This window comes from Arachis stenosperma, chromosome 1 (genome assembly GCF_014773155.1).
Source record: "Arachis stenosperma cultivar V10309 chromosome 1, arast.V10309.gnm1.PFL2, whole genome shotgun sequence".
NCBI classification, from domain to species: Eukaryota; Viridiplantae; Streptophyta; class Magnoliopsida; order Fabales; family Fabaceae; genus Arachis; species Arachis stenosperma.
Window position 1 is genome coordinate 115,644,670 of NC_080377.1, and position 13,901 is coordinate 115,658,570.

At 45.0% G+C, this 13,901-nt stretch overlaps 2 protein-coding genes across 2 annotated transcripts; one reads left to right on the forward strand and one right to left on the reverse strand.

The window, feature by feature from the left end:
- Positions 1-2,451: 2,451 nt before the first annotated feature.
- LOC130945144 (uncharacterized) lies at positions 2,452-3,228 on the forward strand. The gene has a single exon (XM_057873876.1). The coding sequence runs from the start codon at positions 2,559-2,561 to the stop codon at positions 3,066-3,068; it is 510 nt and encodes a 169-aa protein (XP_057729859.1). The 5' UTR covers positions 2,452-2,558; the 3' UTR covers positions 3,069-3,228.
- A 3,984-nt stretch (positions 3,229-7,212) lies between these two features.
- On the reverse strand, positions 7,213-9,813 carry LOC130983889 (uncharacterized). Its single transcript, XM_057907561.1, has 3 exons — positions 9,244-9,813; positions 7,999-8,982; positions 7,213-7,893 (listed from the first exon to the last, which is right to left on the reverse strand). Exons 1-3 carry the CDS (start codon positions 9,811-9,813, stop codon positions 7,213-7,215), a joined length of 2,235 nt encoding a protein of 744 aa, XP_057763544.1.
- Positions 9,814-13,901: the final 4,088 nt, after the last annotated feature.

Sequence of the window (13,901 nt, forward strand, 5' to 3'; positions counted from 1 at the left end):
GTAGATATTCGCATATCCGATCCGTATATCTGCGTATCCACAAAAATAAAAATAAATAAATAAATATTTTTTATATTTTATTTTAATTAATAATTATTATATGTTGTATTATTTTAATTTATTATTTAAGAAATGTATATTTAATATTATTTTAAGAGTAAACATATTTAAAAGAATAGAAAAAATGAATTTTATTGATATGATTTTTTAATAAAAATAAATTTTTTAAAATATTTTTGTATTTTACGGATATATCTGATATCCGATTCGATTCGCAAATGTGCAGATCGGATCAGATCGGATTCAAGTTAAAAAACTGCAGATATAGAATCCGATCTGGTTCGATAATTTTAATGCGAACCGGATCGAAATTTTGACCATATCCAATCCGCATTCAATCCTAATAAAATTTTCAAAAAGAAAGAAATCACCCGTTTTAATGTAAATAATCGTCCGAGATATGTCTATTTCGTTTTAAAGGAAATAGAGCTCGTCTCTTCTTTACTGGGAGTGGGAGAGCCGGAGAGGTATATTTTAGAAAAAAAAAATAGATATTTAAAAAAGATATTTTAATGCTCAATAAATATTTAAAAAATATAAAAATTTTATAAATATAGAATATTAATAAATAATTTAAAGACATATAAAAATCACAAAATTATTTATCTGACTATATTATTTGTTGAAATATAAAAAATACTTATTATAAATATAGAATTGATGAATAATATTGATATTATGACTGTTTGGTTATAAAATCTATAATAACCGTCTTTAAATTCGTCTATCATAAAATTAGAATTAAGAATTTGAGACAAATAAAATCAAATAAAAAAATATCGAGTTATAATGTAACTGATCAATATCACCCGTTTATTTTGTTTCAAAATATATAAGACTTATCAAAATAGTCTAACAATCAATAAGTAAATTATTATTGAACAACTACCTGAAATTTATATATTTACTACCTTTATATTTATCAAAAGATTATATATACATAATACTAATACACTTAAATTAATTAAGGTGATTAAATATTGTGTTTTATTTCTTAATACATGATCTTGAGTGCATAAAGTTTTTTTTTTTTAAAGTAAAACATTATTCATATATACTTCAACATATATCCATTTGAAAACCTTTTAATTTCTCTTCCTATGTGTTGCCATAATAAGACAAACCGTGTATCCTATTTTTTTTAATCAGAGCAGGTTAGAACAATTATTCTATCACTTGTTCTTTATTTTTGGACGGAATTATTCTATGTGTTTAAATGGAGGAGAGTTCTGAGTTAGAGATAATGGACGGTGCTTTGACGGTCCAGTAGTGGTCCTCACTCACACCCCACTAACCATATATATACTTAAAAAGCTTAAGGATAATATTGTTACTTATATAGTGATTATCTTGTTAATTACTTATATGAAATTTTGGAAATTCAAATTTTGTTTTTTCTAAATAATTATCTCTTCATATAGATAATTAATATTACTTAAAAAATTTAAGGATAATCATCTCTTCAAATTTTTTCTTATAATTTTTGTTCTTATTGAGTTTGACCGGTGTATAGCTCTTCCGCCGATGCATATCTTTAAATTTTTTCGTTGAGATGAGTTATATATCGACAAAGAAAGAACGAAGGGTGGATACCTACAAAAGACATTTCAACGCTCAAGTCAGTAAGTGTTTAAGAGACATAAGAATTCTATGATCTTTTTAATGTGTATAAGAACATGAAATATGAAATAGAACTTATCATGTGTATATGTGTTTATAATAATTCTATGAATATTTAATGTAAGATATGAAATAGAACTTATTATGTGTTGTTGATATAATATTTCTATGAATATAGAATATATGATATAAAATAAAATTTATTATATATTATGTGTTAAGATATAGAAATTGATACTTTTTATCGGCATAAAATTGATAAATGATATTCATGTTATGACTATTTGGTCATTAAAATAGAAATGATGATTTTTAAGTCAATAACAAAGATGTCGATTACAAGTAAAAAATAATGATAGTTAACACCGATTTATAATTTATAATACATAATAAATATTAAATTATAAAGTGACGAATCATTCTTAAATATTAATAATTAGTTAATAACAAAAAATAATAAATTCTAACCATCTTAGAGCATTTCTGATCTCTACCATCATTAATAATTTAATATAATGGTTGTTACAATGAAAGGTCAAATTATCTTAGAAGCAGTAATTAAACATGCATCTGTGAAGAATTAATTAATGACAATTTGCAGTGCATGCGTAATGCTGCCAAAAATAAATAAATAAATGATAATAATAAGAAAAAAAAAAGAACTATAAATGTATATGTGTATCCGTGGAAGGTAAACTAAACACAAATGTTTAATATTATTTAATTAAGGTTTAATTTTGTTGGACACATAAAATAGAGAAGATGATGACACTCTTAGCTTATTGTTGTGTCTATAAATATAGTAAGTAGCATAATTGAATCCCAAAGCTAAGTGAGCATCTTAAGAGAAGATTCCATTTGGAGGTCCCGTGTTGAAGATGATGAGCCTGTTGGAAGATTCTGGAAATCTGGAAGCTCTAACTTTGAATTACTTTGCTATCAACAACTTATGGACATGGCTTGCCGTTATAACCGCTGCTCTAAGCTTCTGGAAGATTCGTGTCTCCGCTAACTCTCCTCACCTCACGGACCTTCACGCTGTCCCTCAGCACCCACCTCATGATCATCGTGATGACCCGCCGTCTGTCCCGACTCTTGTTTTTGGAGACGTTGACGTTGACGGACCCACAAAAGGGAAGTTTACCGTGTATTACGAGGACGATGATGACGTGGCACGCGAGAGCCACCAGGAGTTATTAACGGAGTGGCACGGCGGCTGCGAGTCGGAGTGGTGGGAGAGTTGGGAACGGTTGTTGAAGTTGAGAGTTGGAGAGAACCAGAACGGTTGGTACACGTGGCAGGATTTAACGGCGATTAACGGCAACGTTGTTAGATTATGGGACGGAGAGTTCCCGTTGAAGAACAGGCAACACGTTCATGTATGGTAATAATGAGAGATGAATTAATCATTTAGATTAATAATGAGATGTATGTATGGGTTAATAATTAGATTATTAATTAGGATCTCTCCATCAACAGCGAGAGATTAATAATATGTATATATGTTGCAGCACTGGATTTGGATTAAATCTATTTGCTTCTTAATTATTGTGGAATTCTAATTAATTAAACGCAATGTATAAAGCATACATACTTTTGCGCAAGGCTTTTTTATCTGTTCGCTTCCTATTGGTTTCTTCTATTACGGTAGAAATTCAGGTGGAATCGACTTTGCGTGACGTTAATAGTTAAGAACCATTAAATAATTTAACTATTAATTTTATGTGAAGTCGACTTCACTGAAGTTTTAATCTTGTATTATTGGGGGGAGAGAGTGAAGATCAGGCAAAATTGTTAATCATATTGATGAAATAAAATAAAAATATTTAGTTACGTTGTCGAGTAGTATATAATGGTTTATATATATTTGAGCTGGGAAGAGCGCAATAATGGATCATTATCACTTTTCATTTGGACCAATTAAGTGGGAGATCCAGTAGTATATGCTAAAACCAACCAATGGGATATAATAAGTTTTCGGTGAAAACCCAGGTGAAATCGATTTTACGTGAAGTTGATATTTGAGAGCTGTTAGATAAAAATTTAGTCAAATTAATTAAATTTCTAACAACTTTTAAGTATTAACTTCACATAAAATTGACTGCATTTGAATTTTCACCTGTTCGGCGGACGGGTTCCGGACAGGTCGGGTGTGCAAGTGAGGGTGCGAGGACGCCTTGGCCTGGGTCGCACTGGTTGCGGGTAAGTTGAGCAGCCGAGCACTGGGGTACCTGGTCATGGAGAGACGATGAAGGGAGGGTGCCACCTGCAAAGACACTCCGACGCTCAAGTCAGCAATGTGCAGGCGGGCAGAATAATAGGGTGAAAGGATGTGACATACCTGGGGGGAAGAGCCAATCTTCCCCTTATATACATGTCAGTGGTGGGCCCCACGGGAGGACAGGCCCATATTCCCAAGGACGCTGTCCTGTAGCCGCGTGAGCCGTACAGGACGCGTGTCCGGGTCGGATGGAGGGCACGTGTCCGGGTCGGGTATTGCTTGGGTCGGGTCGACCCGTGCGGATTTTGGGCCAGGCCGTAACAGTGCCCCCACGCGCCAATGGTAGTCGTGGGGCTACCAATGGCGCGTCGTCTCGCAACTCGTCTGGTCGGCCGCTCGTGGGAGGGACATGCCCCCGACGCGCGTGTCCCTTGGTTGCTCAAGCAACCGTTTCATCGCTTCGTTTCTTGCGTCGAGCATTGAATGCTCATAATGGGGTGAAAAACCCTGTTTGAAAAGACTATCTTGCCCCCAGCCGTTTCGCGCTTCCTGGGGTGGTTTTTAAATGATTGGTTTTGTGCTTCTGCGCTTTTTCACACTTCCTATTCCTCTCCTTCTTCACCTCCGTTACGAGATTTCTGTGTATATTGCTGTGGTGCCTTGCGTTTTTACAGTTTCGCAACTTCATCTTCTTCTCACCAATTAAGGTAACTTTCGAATCATTCTCCCTTTTATGCATTATTTTCGTACGCTTGTTGCTTGGTTTTGTTACGGTTGTGTGGCCTTCCAATGGCGGTTATACGTGTTAGGGGGGAGCCATTCCAGGGTAGGCTTTTCCCTGTCCACCTCTAGTGTTTTGTCTTTAGTTGGGGAGTAGTGGTGTGCCTGAACTGAGCAACCGATCTACCGATCTCTTAGACTAACTGGATGATCCCCCCGTGTAGGTATGGCTCGCACGGTCTCCCGGGCTTCCGTTAACCCCGCGGCGTATGATCCGTATGCCTGGGTTGTTTCCGACGTGAAGGAATCACCCAACCAAATGGGCGAGGAGGAGCTCACCGAGTTCCGACAAGCCGGGTACTTGTGTGGAGGGACTGACGAGGAGGCTAATTATGACGTTTTCGTCCCGGCTCCTCACGAGCGATTGTACGAAATCAACTTCCAACCCCGCCAGGTCGCCGACTGGATTTGGTTCTACAAAGCCATGTTCACTCAAGTCGGAGTTCGTATTCCGTTTTCAGCCTTTCAAATGGCGCTTTTAAATCGGATTTCCGTGTCACCGTCGCAGTTGCATCCGAACAGTTGGGCCTCGATCCGCTATTTCGAGATGGTCTGTGAATATCTCGAACTGCCAGTGTCCGTGGATGTTTACCTTTTCTTCTTCACCCTCACAAACCCTTCCAAGGAGGGGAAACATAAAAAAGGGTTCATGTCCTTCCGGTCTGCCCAGGGTCGGAAGATCTTCGGTTTGTTTGAAGATTCTTATCATGGGTTTAAGGACAAGTATTTTAAGGTCCGCCCTGTCAAGGGTCGTCATCCCTTTTGGTTGTCTTTGGAGGGGGTACGGCTCATCCCGACTTACTGGAGTTTCGGGGCAGGGTCAAATACTTTTATTAAGGTAACTTATAGGAGTATGTCGAAGGTGGATAAGCAAATTGCCGAGGTATTGATGGCAGTTTTTGGGAAGAACCAAGTAAATTCCCACCTCCTCATGGGTGATCGAAAGTCCGGTCGTAATTATATTTGTGAGAAGCTTTTTACTTTACCCTTTGTCTTTTTTCCTTCTGTTGATATTATGTGGCGATTAACCGACCTTCCTTGTTTTCCTGCAGTGGATATGTCTGCGTCGGTGACGGGTCTTCCCGACTTGTTTCAGACCTTTTTGGGCAATGGTGACGACGAGGAGGGTGACGAGCAACCCACCCCCGAGGGGCCTGATGCCCCTCCGGAGGACAAGGATGCTCCCGAGCAAAGGGCCGAGACTGACGAGATCGGCACCTCGGCTCAAGGTACTGTGGTTGACGGTGGCAAGGCCGTCCATGCCTCCCCTATCCGCGAGGTGATTGGAACTGGGGGTTCCTTGCCTAAAGCGGATGTTGAGGTGGAAGAGGTCCCCAACCCGAAGAAAAGAAAGAAGGCCTCCACGGCGTCGTCTAGCCCTGAGGGCGTCCTCACCGTCATGGAAAGGAATTTTGACGCCGGGCACTTCATAGACTCCCAGCTGATCCCCGGTACCGAGGAGTATTTCCACGAGTCATCCCTTGCCGGGCAGGCGAGGTGGATGTATCGCACTCTTCTGCGCGGCGCAGTCATAGCTCGGAAGGCCGAGTTCGAACTGTCCGGTATGGAGTCTCTCCGCCGGAGGTTGGATTCTGCCGGGAAGGCCAATAACGAGCTAAAAAGTGAAGTTGAGACCCTTCGGGAGCAATTGACTCAAACTTCGGAAAAGCTGGATGCTGCCGAGAAGAAAGCCACCACTGCCGAGCAGAAAGCTACCGCCGCCGAACAAAAGGCAACAGCTGCCGAGAAGAAACAGAAAGAGTCAGACGCGACGGTTGAACGTTTGGTCGAGCGTGAAATGGCTCTGGAGGGTCAGGTCGGTGCGGCGCAAAAGCGTGTGGCTGAAGTTGAGAAAGAGAAGCAGGCCGTGGAGGCCGAACTGTCGACATGGAAGGCGAAGTATAAGGACGTCGTCAAACAGGGCAAGGGTGCGATCCTGGCTACCGAGGACGCCCTCAAAGCTCAAATTAAAATTGTCGCCCCCGAATTCGACACGTCGGCGATCGGTGTCCGCAAGGTTATTCAGGATGGCAAGGTTGTCGATGTCCCCAGGAAATGAGTTCTCTTTTTATAGTTTTAGCCGCTTTGTTTTGACTTGTAAACTATTTTAGTTTTAGCCGTTTTTGGCTTGTGAACAATTTGACGTTTAGCCGTTTTATCTTGGCTCGTGATCAACGACCGTTTTAATCGTTTGCTCATCTTGTCGTGATGAATTTCTCCTCATTCGTTTGGTTGTATTTCCATTTCTTTTAACCGTTTTTGGTTTATTGTCGTCACTTATATCAATGGCCCATGGCCTTTTGCGTAGTCGTTACGATTGGGATTGCCGGGTTTCCGGGGTGATCAGTCCCGGGAACGCGCGTCGTTGTTGGACGCGGTGGTTTATCTGGAAAATTAAGTGACAAAATAGGAGAGAAAATTTGCACAAGTATATCTTATTCGGTAACCACATAAAGGACTTGAAAGCTATTATAAAGTTCAAACGACAAATTAACTACTTAGCTAGATTAACCGGCATGTCGTTCCGTCCTCTAGGGGTAGAATCTTCTAAGGTTGTCCGCGTTCCATGTCCTCGGGACCTCCTTGCCATCAAACTTTTCTAACTTAAAGGCTCCTTTTCCCATCACCTTTTTGACTTTGTAGGGGCCTTCCCAGTTTGCCGCTAGCTTGCCATCTCCGGGGGTCGGCAGGCCGATATCATTTCGCCTTAAGACGAGGTCGTTTGGCTCGAACTCCCTTTTGAGCACTTTGGTGTTGTAGCGCAGGGCCACTCTTTGCTTCAGCGCCGTTTCTGTCAAATGGGCCATTGCCCGAGCTTCATCTATCAGGTCCTTTTCCACGGTTTCCTCCACTCCTTTCAAAAGCAACCGCGGACTCGGTTCACCGATCTCTACGGGTATTACTGCATCCACCCCGTACGTTAGTCGGAAAGGAGTTTCCTTGATGGAGGATTGCTCGGTTGTCCGGTAGGACCAGAGAACCGTTGCTAGTTCTTCGGCCCACGCGCCCTTTTTATTGTCCAACCTCTTTTTCAGCCCTGAGAGGATAACCTTGTTGGCGGATTCTACCTGTCCGTTCGTCTGAGGGTGTTCTACCGAAGAGAACCTTTGCCTTATACCCAGGCCGCTGAGAAATTCCGTGAACTTTTTGTCAGTAAACTGTGTACCATTGTCCGAGATGACGACTTCCGGTATCCCGAATCGTGTTATCACCTGCCTCCACATGAATTTCCTGCAATTGGCCGAGGATATGCTAGCCAGTGGCTCGGCTTCTATCCATTTGGTATAGTAATCAATTGCCACTATGAGATATTTGACCTGCCCAGGGCCGACCGGGAAGGGTCCTAAGAGGTCGACTCCCCACTGAGCGAATGGCCGGGAGGTCGTTAGCAAGCTTAACTCTGAGGCCGGCGCCCTGGCAAAGTTGGCGTTCTGTTGGCACTTTACACACTTTTTGACAAACTCTTTGGAATCTGCCATCATCGACGGCCAGTAGTATCCAGTTCGGATTAATTTTCTTGCTAGGGCTTTGCCTCCGATGTGGTGCCCACAGCAGCCCTCATGGACTTCCCTGAGGACGTAGTCTGTCTGGTCGGGGTGTAGGCACTTGAGTAGGGGTTGGCTGAGCCCTTTCTTGAATAGCTGTCCTTGGATGACGGCGTATTTGGCCGCTTCTCTCCTTGACTTCGCCGCATCCTTTTCATCACCAGGGACTTGGCCGTGTTCTAGGAAGTTGATGATGGGGTCTAGCCATGAAGGACCTAGGCTTGTTACGTGCAGTGTGATTGCTGGTTCTCTTGTCATGCCTTGGATGAGAGACCGGTTCCCCTCCCCTGGCTTTGTGCTGGCCAACTTTGATAGGAGGTCTGCCCGTGTGTTTCTTTCTCTGGGTACGTGGTGGACCGTGATCTCTTCGAACTTTTGACTCAAGCTTTTAACCTTTTCCAAGTACTTTTGTAGCAAGGGGTCTTTGGCCTGGTAGCTACCGTTTACTTGGGAAGTGACGACTTGGGAATCGCTGCATATATCCAGCCTTCTCGCGCCGACCTCTGCCGCTAGGGCTAAGCCTCCTATGAGGGCTTCGTATTCTGCTTGGTTGTTCGAGATGGTAAACTCGAACCTAACCGACTGTTCGTATACGACCCCAATCGGGCTTTCCAGGATGATTCCGGCACCTCCGAAGGTCTGGTTGGAGGCTCCGTCCACATGGAGCTTCCACCGTGTTCCCATGTTTTCGCCTGGGTCTCCCGTTACTTCAACTAAAAAATCCGCCATGGCTTGCGCCTTGATGGCTTGCCGGGGCTCGTACCGTATGTCATATTGGGAGAGTTCGATGGACCAAGTCATCATTCTTCCCGCCAGATCGGGTTTTTGGAGAATTTGCCGGATCCCTTGGTCCGTTCTGACGACAACTTGGTGACTTTGGAAGTACTGTTTTAACCTTCTCGAGGAAGTTAGGAGTGCTAAGGCTAGCTTCTCCAGCTTGCTATATCTTAACTCTGCCCCTTGCAGGGCCCTGCTTATGAAATAGACTGGCTGTTGAGCTTTCCCGTCCTCCCGTACCAGAACTGCGGCCAGGGCTTCGCTTGTTATAGCGAGGTATAGGTATAGTGGTTCCCCGTCCTTTGGCTTCCCGAGAACGGGAGGTGCCGCCAGGATTTCCTTGAAGTGTTGAAAGGCTTCTTCACATGCGGGTGTCCACTCAAACGCCATCCCTTTCTTCATGAGGTTGAAAAATGGCAGGGCCTTTGTCGCCGAAGCCCCGAGAAATCGAGATAGTGAGGTTAACCGTCCTGCCAACCTCTGGACGTCCTTGATGCAACCAGGGCTCTTCATCTGGAGTATTGCCTGGCATTTCTCCGGGTTAGCTTCTACCCCTCTCTGAGTTATCATGAATCCCAGGAACTTGCCGGCCTCCATGGCAAAGGCGCACTTGAGGGGGTTCAGCCTCATACCGTGTTGACGGAGAGACGCAAATACACTTGCCAGGTCGTTCAGGAGGTCGTCAGGTCGTGTTGTTTTTGCTAGGATGTCGTCCACATAAACTTCAACCGTTTTCCCTATGAGGTCGTGGAATATTCTGTTCATCAGCCTTTGATATGTTGCCCCCGCATTTTTCAAGCCGAACGGCATCACCTTATAGCAAAAAGTCCCTCCTGGCGTTATGAACGCCGTTTTGTCTTCGTCGGGACGGTGCATCGGTATCTGATTGTAACCGGAGTAGGCGTCCATGAAACTCAGATACTGGTATCCCGCCGCGGCGTCGACGAGTGCATCTATGTTGGGGAGGGGGAAGCAATCTTTGGGGCATGCTTTGTTAAGGTCTGAGTAGTCCACGCACATTCTCCACCTGCCGTTGTGCTTTCTCACCAATACCACATTCGAGAGCCATGTCGAGTAGTCCACTTCACGTATGAAGCCTGCTTCTAGGAGGCCGGCCGTTTGCTTGGCTACCTCCTCTGCTCTTTCCGCCGACATCTTTCTTCTTCGTTGAGCCACTGGGCGCGCTTCCGCTTTGACGGCTAAGTGATGTGAGATGATTTTTGGATCTATGCCTGGCATGTCGGCTGGTGTCCAGGCGAACAAGTCCCTGTTGGCCCTTATCATTTCAATCAAAGGCTCCTTCAGCTCACGTGGGAGGTTCTTGTTAACGAATGTAAACTTTTCCTCTTCGTCACCGATTCTAAACTTCTCGAGGTCCCCTTCTGGTTCTGGCCTCGGTTTGTCCTCTACTCTGGCATCAAGGTCGGCTAGGAACACGCCAGATGCTTCCTTGGACTTCTTCCTAAGGGAAAGGCTGGCGTTGTCACAAGCGACCGCCGTCTCGAGGTCTCCTCTTACGGTCCCTATGGATCCATCATCGGTGACGAACTTCATAACTAATAGCTTGGTGTTGATTATGGCTTCAAAATCATTGATCGTTTTTCTTCCCAAGATGATGTTGTATGCTGTGGAATCTCGGAGAATTACGAACTCGGCCATCGCCGATCTTCGACCTTGGATCTGCCCCACCGAGATTGGTAGGGAAATGACTCCGTCCGGTTTGATGAAGTGGTCGCCTAGCCCGATAACCCCGTGCTGGTGAGTCGTCAGGTCGGCATCCTTTAGCCCTAGTGCGTCGAAAACGTTGCGGAACATGATATTTGAATCAGCTCCTGTATCGACAAGGATCCGTTTGACGAGGCCGGTTCCCACTCTGGCCGTTATGACCATGGGGGGGTTTTCCGGGGCGTCGCTGAACCATTGGTCTTCCGGGCCGAAAGAAATGGATGGAGGTTTTTTGGAGCTTTGCACTGGCGGGGATGAGATCGCCAGAACCTTGGCGTCTTTCTTGCGTGCCGACCGGGATTTTGGCGCAGCGTTTTTTGCCGTTACCACGTTTATCACAGTGAGGCCATGGTCTCTGTCTTCGGGTTCCTGTCGCCGCTTGGCCGAACGTGTCTTGCCTTCCTCGTCTTGGTCGCGATAACGCCTTCTCGGCTTCCTGATGAGATGGGAGAACGCCGCTAGCTTTCCTTCCCTTATCGCCTGTTCTAGTGCATCCTTCAGGTCGAAACAGTCTTGTGTTTGATGGCCGTATCCCTTATGGTAATCACAATAAAGGTTCTTATTTCCTCCCGTACGGTCCTTAAGCGGTCGAGGCTTCGGAAGAATTCCTTTCTCAGCTATTTGTTGATAAACTTCCACGATGGGGAGGGCGAGTGGAGTGTAGTTAGTAAATTTTCCGACTCGAGGGAACGACCTAGGTGCTTTGTTTGCCGCCTCCTCCCTGACCTTTTCTTTTGCTCTCTCACCGTCGCCACCGGACTGCCGAGCCTGGCCGTAACCGGACTGCCGCTTATTGGCGGCCACGACTCGGCTGACTTCCTCGTCGTTTATGTACTCCTTGGCCACCGTCTGGATTTCGTGCATTGTCCAAACCGGCTTCGTGGTGAGGTGTTTTCGGAAGTTCTCGTTGAGGAGGCCGTTTGTCAGGCAGAGACTGGCCACCGAGTCGGTTAAGCCGTCGATTTCCAAGCATTCATCGTTGAACCGATCTAGGTATCTCCTGGTCGGCTCTCCTTGTCTCTGGGTTACCCCTAGAAGGTTGATAGGATGCTTGGCCTTTGCTATTCGCGTTGTAAATTGGGCCAGGAATGCACGGCTGATGTCCGAGAAGTTGTAGATGGTACCTTGAGGGAGGCCGTTAAACCATCTGATCGCTGGTCCTGCTAGGGTTACCGGGAAGGCGCGGCATCTTACTTCGTCTCCTACTCCTTCTAGATTCATCCTGGCCTCAAAGGCCATGAGGTGTTCTAGAGGGTCTTGAGTTCCGTCGTACCTCATGTCCGTTGGCTTGTCGAAGTGTTTCGGCAGCCGGACCTCGAGGATAGATCGGTGGAACGGGGTGACGCCCATTATCACAGGTTGTCGTGTTCTTCCGTCTTCGCGACCTCTTGTCGCTCGATGGGTCGGTCTGCCGCGGGAGTAGATGATCGTGTCATTTCGTCTCCTCATTATGGGTGACTCCTCCCGCGAGCTCTCCGCTTCCGTCCGCGGGCGGCTTCGGTGAGAGTCTTCCTCCTCGCTCCCGGGAGACGGGGTGTAGCTCGGGTCGGTAGACCGTCCATCCCGCTCCCGGTCGGCAAGCTGCCGTTCTAGGTTCTGAACTCTGTGGCGTAGCTCTTGCATTATTATGGCGCTATCGCCGCCCGTTCCTCCGAATGGTCGTGTCCTCGTGTGTCGATGGGGGGACCTCCGCCGCCCCCCTTGCGAGGCGACGGAGGCTGCCCCCTCCGCTCCGGCTGCCCGAGCGTGGTCGCCGGGACCCAGTACGACTTCCATTTAGACGTTCCCCACAGACGGCGCCAATGTTCGGTGGACGGGTTCCGGACAGGTCGGGTGTGCAAGTGAGGGTGCGAGGACGCCTTGGCCTGGGTCGCACTGGTTGCGGGTAAGTTGAGCAGCCGAGCACTGGGGTACCTGGTCGTGGAGAGACGATGAAGGGGGGGTGCCACCTGCAAAGACACTCCGACGCTCAAGTCAGCAATGTGCAGGCGGGCAGAATAATAGGGTGAAAGGATGTGACATACCTGGGGGGAAGAGCCAATCTTCCCCTTATATACATGTCAGTGGTGGGCCCCACGGGAGGACAGGCCCATATTCCCAAGGACGCTGTCCTGTAGCCGCGTGAGCCGTACAGGACGCGTGTCCGGGTCGGATGGAGGGCACGTGTCCGGGTCGGGTATTGCTTGGGTCGGGTCGACCCGTGCGGATTTTGGGCCAGGCCGTAACACCACCTAAATTTATTACTGGATCTGATCCCCACAGCTTTGGGTTTTGTGGTAAACAAAACAAAAATAATTGGGTAATATTCTCAATCACCTTCCGAATATGCCAATAAGCACAATAATTACTCAGATATTTATATATAATAATAAGTTAATAACTGCTTATAAGTACAAAAACAGAAAAAATGAGACCGCTAAATTGTCAAATAGTTTTTGTCGTATGGTCAGCTTCAAATTATGTTTATTGGAAAATTGAAAGATGAATTGTTTGTTACTACATATATTTTATTTTATAGATAATAATTTCAGTATACCTGGCCTACCTACCTATAATTAATTTAATAGGTAAACTAAGAGAGTTGGGTTATTATGTTGTCCATATATACCTACACAGTTATATGTATTAAGACAAATTTATGATGATGATAGTGAAGTGAAGCCACAGAGTTAATTAACTCGAACGGTAGCCCCCACGGAACTAGTGGCTCGTCAGCAATCAGCATTCAAATTTGGATGGACAAAACTGTTATACGGTTATATATTACGCAAGTTTTGATATCCACACAATTTTCTGCTATCACTAAATCCTCTTAATGAAAACTTATACATATAAGAGACATTGTTGGAACATATTTGGAATCTCTCAATTTAAGAAATTTATTATTAGTGATAGAACTCCAATTGAATTATTGGTGCTTAACGCCGAGCGTTGAGATCAATGATGAATGGATGAGGTAACTACTATCTTATTTCTTGTCTGCCATATATATAGGGGGAAAAAAAAACCAAAAGAAAGTATATATTAATATTTGGATAATTGGATCCACTAGCTTTTTGATTTAGTCTTATGTATTATCGCACATTATGAGAATATTCTTTAAATCCTATCGAGAATGATTGCAAATGGATGGTGGGGGATCAGGTGTATGACAAGATTGATCAGCTTGGAAA

Bases quoted from the DNA above. Each gene is read 5' to 3' on its own strand.
- LOC130945144 (XM_057873876.1), top strand. From the start codon at position 2,559: ATGATGAGCCTGTTGGAAGATTCTGGAAATCTGGAAGCTCTAACTTTG.
- LOC130983889 (XM_057907561.1), bottom strand. From the start codon at position 9,813: ATGCCGTTCGGCTTGAAAAATGCGGGGGCAACATATCAAAGGCTGATG. The intron at 8,983-9,243 runs GTACGGGAGGAC...ATACGGTACGAG, and splicing joins AAGCCCTGGCCGCAGTTCTG to CCCCGGCAAGCCATCAAGGC. The intron at 7,894-7,998 runs GTCAAATATCTC...ATGTGGAGGCAG, and splicing joins TCCCGGTCGGCCCTGGGCAG to GTGATAACACGATTCGGGAT.